Below are 18,988 nucleotides of genomic sequence, written 5' to 3'. Positions count from 1 at the left end.
AATGTCCTACAATGTCAGATGTCAAGTGTTAGCTCAATCCAGAGTGTAGTACAGAATCGAACCACAGCAGGCAGCAGATGTTGCAGAGAAGAGTGACTTCACCTAAAAACCAAGATGAATTGTTTGATAAATAGAAAGTGTCCAACCCTGAATTGATTCCACTTCAGCAATAAAATAGGGCGTTGAGCAAAATACGCACTGCTGACATTTGTTAATATCATCTGTTGATATCATCAGGTCATGTATATAAATGCCAGCAATGACAACCTAGCCTTCCATCTTTCTGAGGACGGTAAATTTAACATCATTAAATGAGGTAATGGAGATGTTTCCTATTTACAGTGCTCAGAAACAGCAGAAATGTGGCATGAAGTTTGATACATAGAAAAATATATTATTATTATAAGACAAGCCAGGATTCCAATAGCCTATACTACTTTGGGCTCACCCCCCCCTAACGTTGCTGCTACACACTACATACACACGTACGTCTAGGTTACACAGCCTTACGTTTTAGCCATAATAACAAGTGACTTAGCACCTTTTCAACAAAGTATTATCAAGGATGAGAAGAGAGGATGTAGGTTTCGAGCACAAGTGGGACTCTAGCAGGGGTCAAGGGTCTTGAAATGTGATCTTTGAGTGGGCAGCAGATGGAACTTGTGAGCACATATGTCAATCACATTCATGAATCCAGTTCACAAATACTACAGCCATGGATAGGAAAGACTGGCCGGGGTAACAGTGCCACTGTCTACCCACTGGGCCACTTTAGAGCTGACCTAATAGCATCCAAGTCAGGGACAGGCACTCCAGCCTGTTGCCGAGATATCAATAGAGCAGCAGGTGCAGTGGCACTGTGGACCCACAGATGCCCACTGAAACCCAAATATTAATGTATTTGTTACTCATAAAGCAGTCAGGGAGGCCGTTTTCCTTGCTTGTACTAGTGCCAATGGCACCCTTGCTGGATGCAGCTAAGGGATTCTTTCAGAAAGGAGTAATACTTTCAGTTGTGTTGTGACAAGAAACAATGCAGGGTTCTCACACTCTCTTTTTTCTTTGTCTGTCTCCCTTCATTGGGATCCCTTACAGTAGTATTACAGAAGACAAAGCCATAGCCAGAACCGTGCAGAGTCCCTTAATGCACAAACATATTCACATCAAAACTCCACAAGACGATCCCTGGAACCATGAAGCTTGCTGAAAACAAGTAACCACGAGCAAAGGGAAATTATTTCAGTGGCACCAAGGCTTACAACACAAGAAAGTCAGAAGGTGGACTTACCGTTACTGGCCAGTACGAACACATCTTTCAAAGTGCTAACTTCTGAGGGAGGAACAAAGATAGTTTTAGTGATCTCGAATAATAAAGACTGAACTTGTGGTTTGTTAGCAGCACAGATACACTTGCTCATATAGCTCATTACAGAGGGTGCTCTCCTGCAATACAACTCTGCACCAGCTTTCGAAAAAGCTTTAGATATTGGGTTGAAAAAGCAAATTCGATCCTCGAAACAGACTGTCATTTATTTACAAGGGGCTTAACACATTTTGCATCTATAGGAAAACATATTAGAAATGCTATATGCTTTTCAAAGCCAAACTTGGTAACTTATTGCCCGACCATGCAAACATGGATGTTAATTTACAGGATTCCTTTCACCTTACCAATAGAGTGGTATATTTTTGGACATCCTATATTAATATGAGGATTAAAACTACTAGAGTTACTACAGAGAAGGACCAATTAAAACCTTTGGATTCATTTTATTCATTTCAACCTAACAAGTATTTATGTTCTTTAAATTCTAATTAGGAAACATTCAAATAGTATGCACTTTTTTAAACTTCCCAATCCCACTTGAGTTCTTCAAACTAAACATAAGAAATATTATTATCAATAGGTATGACCTTTAAGATTGTCATGTTTGTATTAATTAAAAATCAATACAAGGCAAACATATTAAAAGCCTATTACTTATCCAAGGATGTACTTTTCAAGAGTTGTAATTCCCACAAATTGACGTAGATAGAACAAAACTCCTGAAGGGAAGGGACAGCATAGCTATGCATGTTATCCCAAGCCCGTCTTAAGAAATTCACGCTTACCTTTAGAAACTCTGACAATTTAACCCCAATGCTATTGGTTCTCTCTTCATGGAGGATACTCCAAGGATCAAGTACAAACAAGTGGGACAAGGAGCTGGGCTTGAACGCTAAAACAGGTGTGAAACAAGGACTTCTGAACATGTGTAGCTCAGACTGTTATATTCCATATAGGTACCCCAATATAGGCTCAGGTAATATCGTAACCTTTCACCTATACTCTCCCCTACATTACACACATAACGGTTCTTGGAGACTGACCTTTTACCTAGATACAACATTGCACACAGAACAGCAGGATTTTCCCCTGTAAAAGCCTCATACATTATGCATGAGGATTCTTGCAGGACTACCATCTTCTGTATAATAACTATGTATAAAGTTCATTCTCTACATCATCCTAAGTCTGACAACTGGCACAGCAAGTTAGAAACCCCGAGGAGACCTTTGGGAATAAAAACATCACATCTTGCTGAGACACGGAGAGGAGATCAGGATTTCCCTGCCGACACACTTATGTGAGACGCTGAAGTTCCTGCATGCAGAAACCTCAAGCTCGCAGTGGTTTAACATCCCTTATGGGGTGTCCAACTCGAGACCATGACAGGGTCACACAGTCTCTCACTTCAGGTAATGGGGTTGACTTTATCCTAGAGGGATTCTTGGCTTAGCATCTACATACATACTAGGTACATCTAGTTAGGGTAGCATCGTAAGAGTAGGCATTTTATTGCCATGTATTTTATATACTTGCCTGCATTGATGGTTATAGCAAAGTGGTAGAAATCTACCATCCTTTTACTTTCTCAGTGCTTCTAATCATTTATATCTGTTACTGTCTATTTTACACTGGAATAACGACTGTTCAATAAATGCTTATCGACAAATGTCCATACCGTTTATTCTGTGTATCTCTCGGAGACTAAGAGAGCACGAGTGACTGAGCGAAAAGTAGTACATTGTTTCCTAAACGACAAGACCAAAATACTTTCCAGCTATAATTCAAGGCTTTAGGCTTACGCATTGATCTCTCTCTCACCAGAACTCTTGATGAGTTTCTGAACTGAAACAGATCTTCTCTTATCCAAATTCTATTTAGAATAGGGGGTTTCCTTTATGGAACACGCTTGTTGTATTATTTCTATTTCGTTTGTGATTGCGATGCACATTCTATTGTTTCTTAAAATTAATATCTAATAACTAAATAGATGAAAACTTAAAAGATGTAAAAATAAAACCATTTAACTCAAACGAATTCTCTTTATTGACTCAATAATAAATCTTTAATAATGTATTGTTTATGTAGCTATTTGATCCTTATGTCTCTTTGTCAACCATCAAAGGTCCATACGACCAGCGGTGGCGGTTATTTAATGATTACACTCAAAGATTGAGATTACAGGAAACCCCAATCCATCAGTCTTTAATGCGTACTTTGGGGGACAGGGGACTTATAAATATTAAAAAGGAAGGTTTAAGCCTGGCAAAAGCTTTAAATTCCCAGGAGGATATGGCAGTTTATAACTGCTAAACAGACTGCAGTGGCAGGCCAGAGACATATTTTGCAGTGCTACTTTAGTGGGTGGCACAATGGCTGCTGCTGCCCACCAATAGTATTTAATTAGCAGGCCCTGGATACACGTAGTACCATTTACTAAAGACTCATTAAATGTGCCTATTGGGTGTAGGACAATTTTACCATGTATTAGGGTGAGAGCAGCAACCCTTTACCACTTGTTAGTAGAGGTAAAGTGCAGAGCTCCAATGCCAAAAAAACGAATTCAGCAAAAACAGGAGAGGAAGGCAAAACATTAGGCGGAACTTTTCCTCAACAATTTAAAAATACATATCTCAGGTTTCCCATATCCAATTTTTGTCATTTGTAAGTCTTTTGGCCTATTGAATTGTTCTTGATTATTTAAATTTGATTTAGTTATTTTATTGTGTGGTGTTCTTGACTATAAATCTGTTTGGTACTTCCTGAACTTAACAAGCATTTATCTATGAAGTTCCCTGCAGCTTGATTTATTGCTACCACGGTTTGAGCAGAGTCTCTCTTAGAACAGTGATGCGGCTAATGAGGCTGTGTTCAATAGTTGGTAGGGACACCTTCTCTCCTCCTAAATTAACAAAATAATTTCTAATAAGGGCAACAGTGTAGATTTTGAATGCACTAAGCACAATTTTGGATGCCCTTTCACTCAACTCACTGCTTTGAAAAACTGATTATATAAAGTAGCTGCAAAAAGTAAGTATGATATTATTTTTATTCTCTGAAATAAACACTGAAATTATATGACTGTGTGATCAAAGAATGTAAAATGTTTTTACCTGTAAGATCTTTTTCTCGAAACTGTATTATTGGAAGGACCATTGTGTCTGCAAGCTGTTTTGCAAGCTCGGTGTAAAGAATGTTAAGCTGCAATAAAAATCATTAAATAAAAAATGAGTGTGTGGTATAAGATCTTAACATTATACATATCATTAAAAGAAGCAAAAATAGTACAGTGACATTTCTGATAAGATTTAAATTTTCCCTGGAAACCATGTTTCTTAGATACTATGCTTCGTATAGATTGTACAATAAAAGTACTATTTTCATTCTTCACAAATACAACATGCAAATCCGAATTGGACCAGAGTCTCCTGACATTAAGTGAGAAGAAAATGTTCAAATGGACTGACTCTTGGATGGGGACTTGAGGGATTTTGGGAAGTAATCATTACTAGTCCAGACTCTTGGTGACTTGAGGAATGTGTTGGGGATCCAAAGGTGATCAATGGTGGTTTCAGTCTATAACCAATTCATACATTAACATTTCACATCCTTATTGGGCGTATAGAGTTAGTTGACTGATGATTGTATGCCAGCGACGGAGGAAGCAAAATTTTATTTAGCAAGATAAATCATCCCTTTTTAGCAGCAAAAATTCCAAAGCAAAGCTCAGAATAACATCCTATGTTATAGACGGTGTGACTTGAATAGCCGGGCAGGATCTGTCAGCACAACACACATTACAAAATATCAAGGATACAGAGAAAGGCTTTGAGTCTGCCCTTTTCAGCCATTGCCTTGTATGGATGACCTTCCTTTAGTTATTAGTTGCATGGTTGTCTGTCTTGTTTTGGCATCAGCATATTTCACAGATGTGTACATTTTTTGTGGTAGTTGGACCGTAAATTGGCGATGAGTTAAAAGTAGTTTTAAAAAAATCTTTATTTGCATTTAAAACCAAGTATTCCAATCACGTGCCAGTCAATTTGGCCCGGTGGCCAGCTATTCCTCATCTGCTAGACATGGCATCATGTTCCCAGATATCACTTATCAAAAGACTACATTTCCCATATTGCGCCCATGTATTCACCCAAATAATATTGTTTTGCAATCTATGCCTTGGTGTGCCATGTATCGCCAGCCCATTTGCGAGTGATATACGGGCATTTGTTGGTTTTTATAGCGGATTGATGGACTAATTATTGAACTCTCTAGTGTAAGGGGTTGGGTATACATCTCCCATCTCTGCAAAATGTTATGTTATTTTAAGTCTATTTGTACAACCCACAACTCACCTGGAAGAGTATTCTTTGTGCTGAAGAAGTAGCTGTATGGGGCGTCCCAGGTTCAGAGCTAGGTGAAGAGCAAAGGTCTTCAGTTTATTGTGAAATTCAAGAACTGTGGTGGTTCTGTCCTGCAGGGGCAGACCGTTTCCAGGCTTTAGGAGCAAGGTAGGAGAAGGTATGATTGCTGGATCTACGGATGCAGGGGTGGTGTACAATTAGGAACCCGGCAGAGCAAAGGTGTCTGGTAGGTTTGTGAAATTTTATGTGGTTGTTGAGGCACATGTGGCCAGTGTTGTGTAAGGCGTGAGGAGTTTGAAGAATGCTCATTTGTGAACTTTCAGCCTCTTTGAGGTGCAGGGTGATGAAAGTGGAGTGTGGGGTGGTGTGGGGTGAGAGGCCTGACGGCAGAATTTTGGATGATCTGGAAACTTATGGTCAGTTGAGCATTGATTCCAGCATACAGTTTGTTGCTGTAGTCCAGCTTGATGGTGATGAGGGTTTGGATGACTGTTCTGTTTGTGGGGAGCCAATTGAAGATCTTCTTGAGCACAGTGAGTGTGTGAACGCAGGAGACAGAGGCTGCATTCACTTGGCCTCAATGTTGGTTGTCTATTGCTAATCCGAGGATGAGTCCCAGAGTGAGGTGTCTTTGCTGAAGATTTCTGCTTCCGACTTGTCTAAGTTGTTGAGGAGGTGTTGTGAGCGAGGTGGGTGGCTAAACATTTATTTAGCATATTTTTGTTATGACTTCTGCCATCTTTTCCATGCGTGTTCACCATGTCAGAGCATGTCTTTGAACCTCAAACAACATCTCACACATACAACAAACCACACCCTTCCAACCACACCTCCAAATGGGCAACTGGGGTATGAAGCACTATAAAAATGCTACAATACAATACAATACAATACAAGCATTGACCTTAGACAAAACATTTTTTTAACACCTTCATAACGCAAGTCCATCACATTGTTTCCTTTGGGTCAAATAATCTTCTACAGAAGATACCCAGTGTCTTCTGCTTCTCAGCATTGTTCTAAAGACTTATGTCTACAATGAGAAAAGATTATTCTGAACACAAATAATAGACAAAGAATTCCCCAAAAGCAAAACAATCATCCAGTACAGCATAAACAATTGGTATTTTGACTCCTTTAAGTCAAATTATGTCCAAATTAAGGAGGAAGAAGAAAGGAGACTGGCTATCCTTTTTTATGTAGGAAATATAAGAAACACAAGAGAACACAACATTAGAATAAACTGTAAAGAAATAATCACCATCCCAGAAAGCAATAATGTTTAGAAGTCTGCATCATGGTCACTTTGACCATCAACCTTTCCATGTTTAACCCAAATCCTGCATAACTAGTTTCAAGATGATTCAAAGTGATCTGTGGATTAAGCTCTGAGTTGAGACAGTGTAATTCAGCCTAGTGATGCGGCTGGAGATGCTATAGAGGTGTTGAGAAACAGGTAAATTGGAAGTTTTATAATGTTATAAGTAAGTTCAAATAAGGTTTAAGAGCAGTGTTTATTGAGAGGAAAAGTGTACTTAAACCTATGACAAGCAGAGGAAAATGTAACTCCCTGTCGCTTCAATGCCACACCGAGAACGCAACATGCCATGCCAGATTTTTAAGCTGGCCATTGATTATATACATTAGTTTAAATTGGATTAATTGTTTTTGCAGTCATATAATGTGGATATTCTGCATCCCCGGCAGGGATATATATCACTTTTGGACCTACTTTGGACCCATCAAACGGATCAAAGGCTAGCATCCTAATCATAACGGTGGTAAACTCGGAGTTACCGCCTGTTGGGGGGCGCTAGGTGACGCACGAGCAAGATGGTCGCACGTCTTTGAGGCTCCAGCAGTTTAGAGACCATGTCAGCAAAATCCCGCCCTAACAATGCACAAAAGTGCAGAAAAGCTGTGGGAGCATATATACCTTGAGAGCTGCCAGCAGTCGTGTCGGACGGAAATGCAGTAAGAACGTTGCAACACTGATTGATCACTGCGGAGATTACCCGGACCTTCTGACGCCGCTCTGAGCCGCGGGGAACAACACCATGCATGGCCGAGGTCTCAGTGCTTCGAGAAGGCCCAGCTTCGCATAACGTTCCAGGCGGACTTCTCCGAGACACGGAGGAAGCAGTAACTCGCCGTGCTACATCGGATGGACTCCCACTGCTTAAAGAGGGTAGAGTGCGGAACTTATTACTGGACGTGCTCCGCCACTTAAGCCTGAACGGAAGAGCGGAACCACCAAGCAAGTAAGACGGAAATGAGGCAGCGATACGGAACAAGGGTGTGCCGACAGCCACCATACAGCAGTGTACTGCAACGAAACAAGAAAAATATGTGTGGGGGAGATAAGTAGCGCACATTGTAGAGTGGAGCAAACAGGGTAGATAGAACTATGCCATCGCAAATTGTAGAGTCGGAGCACACGAGGTAGATAGAACTATGCCATCAGAGCCTCGTTACTCACTGACAAGCAGCACCATATATTAGATCCAAGATGGAGGCCAAGATAAAATGAAAGGTCTTTTCTGAGCGTGACGGAGGTGGTGAAGCGAAGGCGCAGGGGAGAGAACAACAAATTCACAGAAGCAAGATATATAGAAACATCAAGATACTCACAGATAACCTGGTAGAGTGACTCCAAACCTTTATAGCACGCACTATTCTATCGCGATTCACAGACAGAGCGCCCTCCATCCAGTCTATGCATCGCTCTGTAAATGAGAGGCGATAATTTTGGTTGGGCTGCTTCCCTCTCAACGCAAGTACGCATAACTTGCTCAGTTGACGCAAAAGTCCATAATATAACGCGTCTGGGGTGTGCTTCACCGAATACATAATAAATATACGCAGCCATGGTAAAAACCGATGGAAAGCACGCAAAAATGTACTTTGAACCCCCCAAAAAATGGACACACTCCCAGCATGACGAAGTTGAACAAACAGAGACGATGCAACCCCAAGACTCAGAACAAAACCAAGAAGATGAGCTAAACACTCTGCTGCTTGCCATGAGGCAGAGCCTCACTTTCATAGAAACTAAGATGGACTCAATGACGAGTCAAATGGACTCCATAGTACTAAAAATTGAAAAACACGATGCACGCATCATGAAGGCCAAACGACGAATATTGGATGCAGAAGATAAAGCAACTGGGGTCCCGAAACATGTTGCACAGACGGATAAAGTGCTGAAGGTGATCGCTGCATAAAACGAAGGTTTAGAGGCACGCTCAAGGCGCAATAATATACGCATTATTGGAATATTTGAAAGCGCAAACGCTGGTAAGATGGAAGAATTAATCGAGTGCATGCTGTGCACGGTGTTCAGAGCTGCCTCATTCTCCCAGCACATGGTAGTGGAACGTGCACATCGTTCACTAGGCCCCCACCGCCTCCAGGTACTCCGCTACGACCAATTGTCGCAAGGCTGCTGAATTACCGGGACAGAGATATTGCATTGAAGCTAGCCAGGGAAAAGAGTAACCTCAATTTCGAAGGACATAACTTCACACTCCACCCAGACTTTACACTAGCCGTGGAAGAAGCTTGCAAGAAATTCCTCCCGGTAAACAGAATCTAAGAGAGGCACAAATAGATTATGTGCTAATGTACCCAGCACACATGAGATTTACACATCAAGGAAAATAGCACTGTTTTGTGCATGCGCAACAGGTGGAGGAATTCTTAAAACTAAATACTCGAAAAGGCTCAGACCGTCTACTGGAGACATCACCCTCGAGAGCTACATCACCTACAATGGAATAAAAGGAACCTTTTTCAATAGCAGTGGACATAAAACAATGAGACTCTCAATAGACGCTGAACTGTATCCCAGGACACATCAACCCAGCTCAGATTACCTGTGAAGGGGAAGCTTCTGGGTGAAGAAGATGCTGAATATAAAAGTCGTAACCACATGTAGAAATATGCAGCAGATAAGTGAACTTAAGGGACTAATATACAAACGTTACCCGAGCACCTCTTCCCCCCTCTTTTACTGGTACATAACAATCCCATCAGATGGAGGGGGAAGGGTGAGCACCATGTTAACCCCTGGCATGCCCCCTAAGGGAAATACCCCACAGTTCGAAATGTTCTTGGAGTTTAAATTCTCGGGTCTTTGGGAGGGGGAACAAATTGTACTTCCAGCAATGTTGGGCTGCTGTTGTGGGAGGGCATAGGTAGGGGAATAAATGTAGAGATTGGTACACAACTACACACAAGCTATAATGTGACACTTGCACATGCACTTATGGTTATAGCCTTAAATGGCATTGAAATCTTCAGTTTAATTCTACCCTAGGCAAGATTATGACGCTGAACACTAAGACACAGGAAGTTAAACTGCTGACATGGAATGTCAGAGGGCTGGGTGAACCACGCAAATGCAGACAAATATTAGATAATATAGACCGCCATAATATTCACATAGCGAGGTTACAGCAGACGCACTTGGACCCTCAATGTGCCCCATGCTTTGTCGGTAAACGGGCAGAACACTGAACTTTCTCCTCATATTCCACCTACTCCAGGGGGACAGAATCCTAATCAAAAAGCATACCCCATTTTTCCCAGTGGGAACGGCTCAGGACCAGATGGGACAATATTCTATGAGATGGGGAAAATTATTCATCAGAATCTGTCGCTACCTTATGTGGGAAGACAGGCGAAATCAGGTCCATGCATCTGATATGGGGGGTGATTTTAACACATCAATGATTCCTTAGATAGGTCTGTTCCTCTACCGCACCATTATTCCCAAGCACAGAAAGTGCTGTCCAGTATACTTACTGATAACGACCTGATAGATGTAGGGAGACTTTTGCATCCAGTAGGAAAGGAAGGTACACATTATTCGACATTTCACTCGTCCTGGTCAGATTATTGGGTAGTTTCTAAAGGAGTGGATCACTACGACAGTCCACTTAGCCAAAATATATTCTGATCACTCCCCGTTTCAAATTACATTATCCCCATCAACACTTACTTCACCATACATGAATTGAAGACTTATGTAGAGAATATTATTAGATACAATGTTCCATGCAGAGTTAAGTCAAGCAATACTTGACTTCTTCCAGTGAAACATTGGCACAGTACCTGGCATAACTACGGTATGGGAGGCCTTTAAGGTCACTGTCAGGGGATTCTGCATTGCCAAGGGGTCTGGAGTCCTTCGAGACATCCGGAGAACGTTGCACAATCTTGAGGTTGATTTGAAGAGACTGGAGCAGGACCTAAATAAAGGGGCAAATGGTATCCTTCAAAGGGAGATACGGGATAAGTTAACAGAATACAAAGAAATGGTTGATCGGGAGTGCTCATTCTGAAGAAAGTACTTTAGAGCCCGACAATATGGCGAGGGCGAAATGCCCGGTAAGGCACTAGCAGACACAGGTAGGAGACCGCGCTTTTCCAGCTACATATTAGAGGTCACAGACCATGAAGGTAACACCCACAGAGAGAATGCTGCAATACTACAAGTGTCTAAAACACACTATACTGATTATGCATGAGCAAAAGACAAACACAGATAAATCTAAATGCATATTTAAATGATGTGGCTCTGGGATAGTCGGGCAACTCGCAGCCAGACTTTTTGGCTGCACCACTGGAGGAGGATGAAATACGCGATGCAATAATAAAGATAAGTTGGGTAAAGCGCCAGGGTTAAACGGCCTCCCGATTAATTTTTATAAAGCGTATATGGACCAGCTCACATCCATATGAAAGAATGTGTATGAGGAGGCATATGAAAATGGGATTCTGCCCCAGACCATGAGAGAGGCCTTGATAATCTCGATTTTAAAGCCCGGGAAGACGGCAGACCAGTGCGACACTTATAGACGACTATCCCTAATTAATAAAGATGGTAAAATTCTAGCTAAAGTACTAGCTAACAGTGTAACTTTATTAATGGAGAAACTGGTGCTGCCAGACCAGGCAGGATTTATCCCAGGAAGAGCCACATCTCACAATCTCTGCACCCTGTTTTCCATCATGCAGGATATTGACCCCGAAATGGAGGCAGTGGCAGTTTTTCTAGACGCCACAAAATCGTTTGATTCAGTAGAGTGGGATTACGTACTGGGGATACTGCAACATATGGGAATGCCAAAAGGTTTTCTTTCATGGATAAAATTATTATACACCTCTCCAACCGCCAGGATATTGCTTAATGGTCAAAGCTCATCGCCATTTATGATTACTAGGGGGACAAGGCAAGGATGCCATCTGCCTCCCCTGCTATTTGCTTTTGCCATTGTGCCCTAAGCGTTCAAACTCGGGCAGCACCACACAGAGCTTTGCAATACCCCATGCGCTAGGTTTTAATTTCCCTTCATGCAGATGATGTCAAACTATATATATATATGGCGTCATGGCGGCAGCGCTGGCTTCACGTAATTAAAACCATCTTGCACCAGCACTTTTGGGTCGACTCTTTGTTGCTGGACACTATTGGCAAACTGCTCTTTTGCCAAAGCGACAACCTTCGGAATATATATATATATATATATATATGTATATATATATATATATATATATATATATATATATATCTCAGAGAGCCACAACACAATCTGAATCCAGTGATGAGAGAGTTCAATGTTTTTGGGGAAATCTCAGGGGTACATATCAATTGGGGAAAGTCACAAATATATCCATTGACACCTCCTCGTGGAGGAGTGTGGCTCAATGGTTAGAGCGGCAGACCCTGATGCAGAGTTCTGGCCAGGGACCAGGGTTCGATTCCCGCCTCGGCGGGGTCTCAGGCTCAATTTCCTCGGACCTGTTAATTCTCGCCTCGGTGCCTATTCTAATCACGGGCCCCACGCTGCAACTCTGGGCAATAGCTTGGTTAACCTCCACACCGGCCCCAACAGCGCTAAGGATGCCTGGCTTCACCCTGGGGGTGCCCAGGAGTGGACACTTCACAAGGAAAGCCAGGAGGGGTTCCACAGCGGTATGAGTATCAGCGCCAGGAAGCCGTATAGGCGACACCGCAAGGTGACCGTCTGGTGACAGTGCGCTCTATAAGTACCATGACATTTACATTTACATTTGACATTTGCTACAATATCATGTCCAATAGACTACCCGATAACATGGTGTGAGACCGAAATAACAGCCGATCGGGCAGAACTAATGAGGCTTAACTACGTTACAGCATTGGCCTCAATAACTAATTGGGTTACACGCTGGATATCTCTCCCCTATCTATGGCGGGGAGAACATCCCTCTTCAAAAAGATCATTCTCCCTAAGTTATTATATTTGTTTATGAATAGACCATATTATCCTGGTAAACAATTCGGAGTTGGTGTGTTAGTCAGGAACACCTAAGCATGTGGTTTCCTTGGTATACCATAACATTCAAACCAATCTTGCAGCAGATCACTGCATGGTGCGAGTGTCATGGGAAAAGGAGTTGGAATTTGTATTGACAGATACAAATTGGGAATATTGTTGTGGACAAACTGGGCATATCGCCGCAAGTAGTCACTTAAGCATCATTCATTACAAATTCTTGCATCGTATATATTATACTCCGGCCAAAATGCATTAGTTTAAACTAAGATACAACGACCGATGTGACCGGTGTGGTACCGAAAGCGCAGACTTCATGCACCTTTCTTGGGACTGCAGTAACATCAACAAATTCTGGCAACAAGTTTTTTCAGCGCTTACACAAATGACATCAACGCTAATACCTGCATCCCCAATATTGGCTTTGCTAGGTCACACCGAACATATAGCTGTAGGATGCAGGAACTAAGTAGCACTGGGGCTGCTATTAGCTAAACGAAAGGTGGCATGCAAGTGGGAAAGGGGAAGAGCCCCTAAATTCAAGGATTGGATTCGCAACCTTGTTGATCTCTGTACTGGGGTGAATGTATGACATTGTTCTGCATTCTGTCCATCAACTGTCGTTTTGCATTTGTCACCCCGAGTGGGATGGGTGTGCTTAGACGTGAGTCCCATGCTCTCCACACCACTGGAGTCAAGCTATCCTGGCTGAAGACGGCTGATAGCCAGAAACCGGTCCTAGGATGCTTGATTCCGGTCCAGGAAAGACTTGGCTTGGCAGTTCGGGCTGGACTGTTCCCATGAGGCACAGGGTCAAGGCTGATTTGCATATGGCCATGTCTGAACTGGGGTGGTGTGGAGTGCAAAAAACGATGGATTTAGGCCCAGATCTTTGTACTGGGGTGAATGTATGACATTGTTCTGCATTCTGTCCATCAACTGTTGTTTCTGCATTTGTCACCCCGAGTGGGATGGGTATGCTCAGACGTGAGTCCCATGCTCTCCACACCACTGGAGTCAAGCTATCCTGGCTGAAGACGGCTGATAGCCAGAAACCGGTCCTAGGATGCTTGATTCCGGTCCAGGAAACACATGGCTTGGCAGTTCGGGCTGGACTGTTCCCATGAGGCACAGGGTCAAGGCTGATTTGCATATGGCCATGTCTGAACTGGGGTGGTGTGGAGTGCAAAAAAACGATGGATTTAGGCCCAGATCGCTGTACTGGGGTGAATGTATGACATTTTTCTGCATTCTGTCCATCAACTGTTGTTTTGCATTGGTCAACCCCGAGTGAGATGGGTATACTCAGACGTGAGTCCCGTGCTCTCCACACCACTGGAGTCAAGCTATCCTGGCTGAAGACGGCTGATAGCCAGAAACCGGTCCTAGGATGCTTGATTCCGGTCCAGGAAAGACATGGCTTGGCAGTTCGGGCTGGACAGTTCCCATGAGGCACAGGGTTAAGGCTGATTTGCATATGGCCATGTCTGAACTGGGGTGCTGTGGAGTGCAAACAAACGATGGATTTAGGCCCAGATCTCTGTACTGGGGTGAATGTATGACATTGTTCTGCATTCTGTCCATCAACTGTTGTTTTGCATTTGTCACTCCGAGTGGGATGGGTATGCTCAGACGCGAGTCCCATGCTCTCCACACCACTGGAGTCAAGCTATCCTGGCTGAAGACGGCTGACAGCCAGAAACCGGTCCTAGGATGCTTGATTCCGGTCCAGGAAAGACATGGCTTGGCAGTTCGGGCTGGACTGTTCCCATGAGGCACAGGGTCAGGGCTGATTTGCATATGGCCATGTCTGAACTGGGGTGGTGTGGAGTTACCATTAAGGTAATTAGATTGTATCGCTCCTGAGGTGATGGATAGCACAAGAACTCCTCAGTCCATGCATTCCTCAGTGCATGTACCTGCAAAACTAAAGCTGCACATTATAAACATGAAAAACCATGAACAAACTTCTAAAAACAGAACAAACATAATCCAAAGGCTATTCACCAATCTCAAATTTGCTTCCAACTGCCACTACCACATCAGCCCTCTTCTGGTTTTGTTCTTTTACCTTTCAGGCAAAAATGTCTGTCAAGTTTATCCTTTTGGAAATACAAATGCTTTTCTACTGTGTGTCACTCGTAGATATGTTGAATATATCACATACACCTGCTACTCAGACTGAGGGGATACTTTCGTGATGTCAAGCATTTCTTTCGGCTTATGCAGGCACTCTGTGCTGGGGTCGGAGATAAGCAGGATTCTCTGGTTGATGTAGGTTCAGAGGAGCTAAAGACCTTTCTCAAGAATACCCTGGCTGCGGAATCTCGGGGGGCTAGCCAAGACAACCTGGAGTCTAGCTCTAGCTGGGATCTCGGCCCCAATCAAAGTAGAGCAAAAGAAGGCCAGCCCACTGGCTGCTCTCTCTAACAAGTAGGGAAATAAACAAGCAGTATCCTGCAAAGTGAATGGGCAGTTGCAGCACGGTATGAGCATGACTATAGTGAAAACAATATGCATTTCTATTACCCTATTACAGACGACTCCTGACCTGTTCTACAATTCATGACGTCTAATCAGCTCAGTCAGGTTGTCTCAAACATCCCTGATTTGTCACCTGAGTCCGGCCGACCCACCACGGGGTCTTCAAATGCCCATACAGCACGAGCGTCCCCCTCTCAATCAGGGCCGGACTGGTGCTTTCGGGCACCGGGCAATCCCCCGGTCGGCTGGAGGGGGTGGGGGGCCGATTTTGGATCAGGGGGCCGGTTTTGAAAGTGAGGGGCCGATTTTCGGTCCGACCTGAGTCTTAGTCTCCGTCTGTCTCCAAGTTCCCTTCAAGCAGCAGGTGTGCGCGCCGCCCATACTGCAGCAGCAACAAGCCTGTGACCGGCGGTGTGTTTGCACACTGTAACTTAGTGCAACCATCCAGGGCCGGACTGGGAACTGAAAGCAGCCCTGGCAAATTTTGCCAGACCAGCCCCCGTCCGGCGCGTAGCTAGCCAGCCCCCGTCCGGCGCATGAACAAGCACTTATCTTATCAAAGTTTTATAAAGCGCTCGCACACCCAAGGGTTTCATGGCGCTAACCAACAGGATGCAAACACTACTGAGGGGACCATCCTACACTAGGCCGTCGCTTGGGTAAACAGCCATGTCTTTAATAGCTTCCTGAATGGAAGAAGAGAGGTACAAGAACGAATTTCCAAGGGAAGAGAATTCCACAGCTTGGGTGCAAGGGTGGCGAACCTGCGGCCTCCCTTGCGTGCTAGCTTATAACGAGGAGTGATCAAAAGGGTATGAGAAGCAGACCGGAGGCTACGGGAGGGGGTATATCTAAGAAGAAGTTTCTGAATGAACTTAGGACTACGAGTGTGAAGAGATTTGAAGACTATGCAGGCCAATTTGAAGGTGACACGGTGTTGAATAGGGAGCCAATGAAGTTGCCTCAGCAGAGGTCTGGCTGACTGCCATCGCAGGAGGCGGTGTATCAGTCTAGCCGCCTGATTTTGTGCCATCTGCAGACTTCTACTGAGTGTGACAGGGAGGCCGAGATAGATGGCGTTGGCGTAGTCTAATTGAGACAGCACCAGTGCTCTGACTACCTGGGTCCGTGCTGATTGAGTGAGGATCTGACAGATCTTTCTAATTTTCCGCAGTAGAAAAAAGCAGGTGGACACAAAAGAGTTGACCTGAGGTTTTAAGGAGAGCTCGCTGTCAATGAGTACCCCTAGGCTTTTGACTGATTTAGAGGGGACAGGTGGAGGACCTAATTTAGAAGGCCAGTAATGAGGGCCCCAAAATGATTGACTATTGCCGAACAAGACTAATTACGTCTTGCCCGGATTTAGCTTGAGTTGCATCAATAGATCTGGCTATGCTTCTTACGTGGGGAGGGGGGGGAGAGAGGGAGACAGAAGAAGAGAAAGGGAGAAGTAGAGGGGGAAACAGAGGAAGAGAATGAGAGAGAGGAAGGAGTGGAATGAGAGAAAGATGGGGAGAGGGATGGAAAGAGATAGAGAGGGATGGATAGAGAGAGGGAGGGGGAGAGGTAAGAGAGAAGGAGGTGGAGAGAGAGAGAGGAGAGGGAGAAAGAGAGAGGGGAGACATAAATACAGGGATATAACATCTAATACAGATCTGTTCTTTCCAGCAGGCACATTAACCATCAGCGCTACTTTGAGGCGAGTCAAGACTGTCACTAGATACAACTCCTGATCGATCTCTCTCTCTAGCAGGAACATTAATCACAAGAGTTATCTTTACAATTGCATTGTTGCCGAAAGCTGGACACACAAGGAACTCTGCAGCAGGTGCTTTTAAATCTTAAGTTATTGCGACACTGCACATTTCACATGCACACATTATTAACTATCTGTGACCTTAAACGCTGCCACATGAATCGCTCTTCTTTTTAAACATCAAGTCTTGGTTGGACCTTTACATTCCACCGCCCATTCCTCCATTCTGGCTTGGACATAGTATTTCAAACCTTGGAGCAGTTCTTTCTAAGCCTTCATAGCTGATCGGTGCCACCTTGTGCTGAACCCAGCGGAAGCGTCACTTCTTAAAATGACCTGCCCTCTCTTTTTAAAATGTCTCCCACCACCAAATCTAGCCTCAGAAAACCAGTTCCATTAATTCCAAAAATGAACCCCCCAACAACAATCACAAAACACAGAATGTTATATCCCATCATACGTCCCACACCTCTAAGAATTAGAATTTGTACTTCATAGAACACGGAGCACACGTCTCCCATTGAAAGGCCTGCCGTTCTACTCAGCCACCGATGCTTACGCTTGTATATCTAGATACATATGGGTCTTTGAAGCTGCTATCTAAGACTATATGTTGCTCTGGCACATTTTAAAGATCCTAACTCACATGCCACAGTCCTTATTGTCTTCTGTGCACACGTGTCATTTAAAATAATCCAACACTTTATTCTATAACATTATCGTAATGGTATTTCCCTTGCCCAGTCCTCCCTTCTGTTCAGTGTGGTACTGTGGTATGCAGTCGCGGCTGGCATTGACTATGAGGGGTGGTGGTGGTGGAAATGGGCGGTGGGTAAAAAAAGGCCCTTCCTAAAGTTTCTGACAGACTTTCCGCTCTGAGCATGCGCTGCCTTATTGCTCGGAGATCCGTGCTCGCCATGGACAAGCTATGAGACTCTTTGTATTTCAGTCTGGAACACTACTCTGCATTTCACTGTGCTGAGGTCAGCAACAGCCTACACTTCATAGTCCTTTCCAATTTAGAAGCGAAAACAAATTGTCAAATAATCACAGACACTGCCTATTATGTAAAGCACCTCTTATTCAGGACCCAGGAGAGACAGCAACAGTAATACGCCTCCTTCTCAAGTGTTTCAATCAGTCCCCTTGTCTTCAAAAATATAGCCAATCTTCTACCTTTTAGTGGGCTATTCTGTTTGAACGGCTCCGTTTTGTGGGACTCTCGGTCCGTCTAACATCAGCAAGAGCAACTAATTAACCTGGTGCCCAACCAGTCACAGTCCACAGTGAAACGCTGCAATAAATAGCCTTTGCATCAGAAACTGTGGAACAAAATCCAAGATGGCTGCTATTCGGCCTGGTATTACTTCCCACCCACAGAGTAACCAGTAGAATCACGAGTTGATTTCGGAGGGTTTCCTCAGAAATAGAGAATGTCCCTGGCTGCATTTGGTGCATAAACTCCAAAGAGTTACAAGGGGCTTTTCTTTGGGGGCAGAGTGCCACCCTCATTAAAGGCTCTGTGCCCTGAGACGCTTTAAGTTCTTGACCTTATGCCAGTCAGTAAGAGGCAGACCAGTGCTCTCTAACGTCATGCCCTGGTGAATGAATGAACTGAGAGTGATTAAGGGCAGATTATACAGTGTCAGAATTGCGTTCCACTGCCAGCCTCAAGTTTGGTTTGTCAGCATGGGCACTCGCCAGCCTGAAAGTCGAGACTTTCAATAATGCAGCATGC

At 43.8% G+C, this 18,988-nt stretch overlaps 1 protein-coding gene across 1 annotated transcript in view; it reads right to left on the bottom strand.

Annotated features, from left to right (window-relative positions):
• The window catches only part of APPL2 (adaptor protein, phosphotyrosine interacting with PH domain and leucine zipper 2), a 697,983-nt gene that overhangs the window by 342,626 nt on the left and 336,369 nt on the right, over positions 1 to 18,988 (bottom strand). The window contains exons 5-6 of the mRNA XM_078674621.1: positions 4,441 to 4,528; positions 1,289 to 1,330 (exon numbers count right to left, since the gene is read on the bottom strand). Coding sequence (XP_078530747.1) covers positions 1,289 to 1,330; positions 4,441 to 4,528 — 130 coding nt within the window. The remainder of the gene's footprint in view (positions 1 to 1,288; positions 1,331 to 4,440; positions 4,529 to 18,988) is intronic.

This window comes from Lissotriton helveticus, chromosome 1_1, assembly GCF_964261635.1.
Source record: "Lissotriton helveticus chromosome 1_1, aLisHel1.1, whole genome shotgun sequence".
Classification (NCBI taxonomy): domain Eukaryota; kingdom Metazoa; phylum Chordata; class Amphibia; order Caudata; family Salamandridae; genus Lissotriton; species Lissotriton helveticus.
Note: the sequence above shows the minus strand (reverse complement) of the source record. Positions and strands in the feature narration are given on the sequence as shown.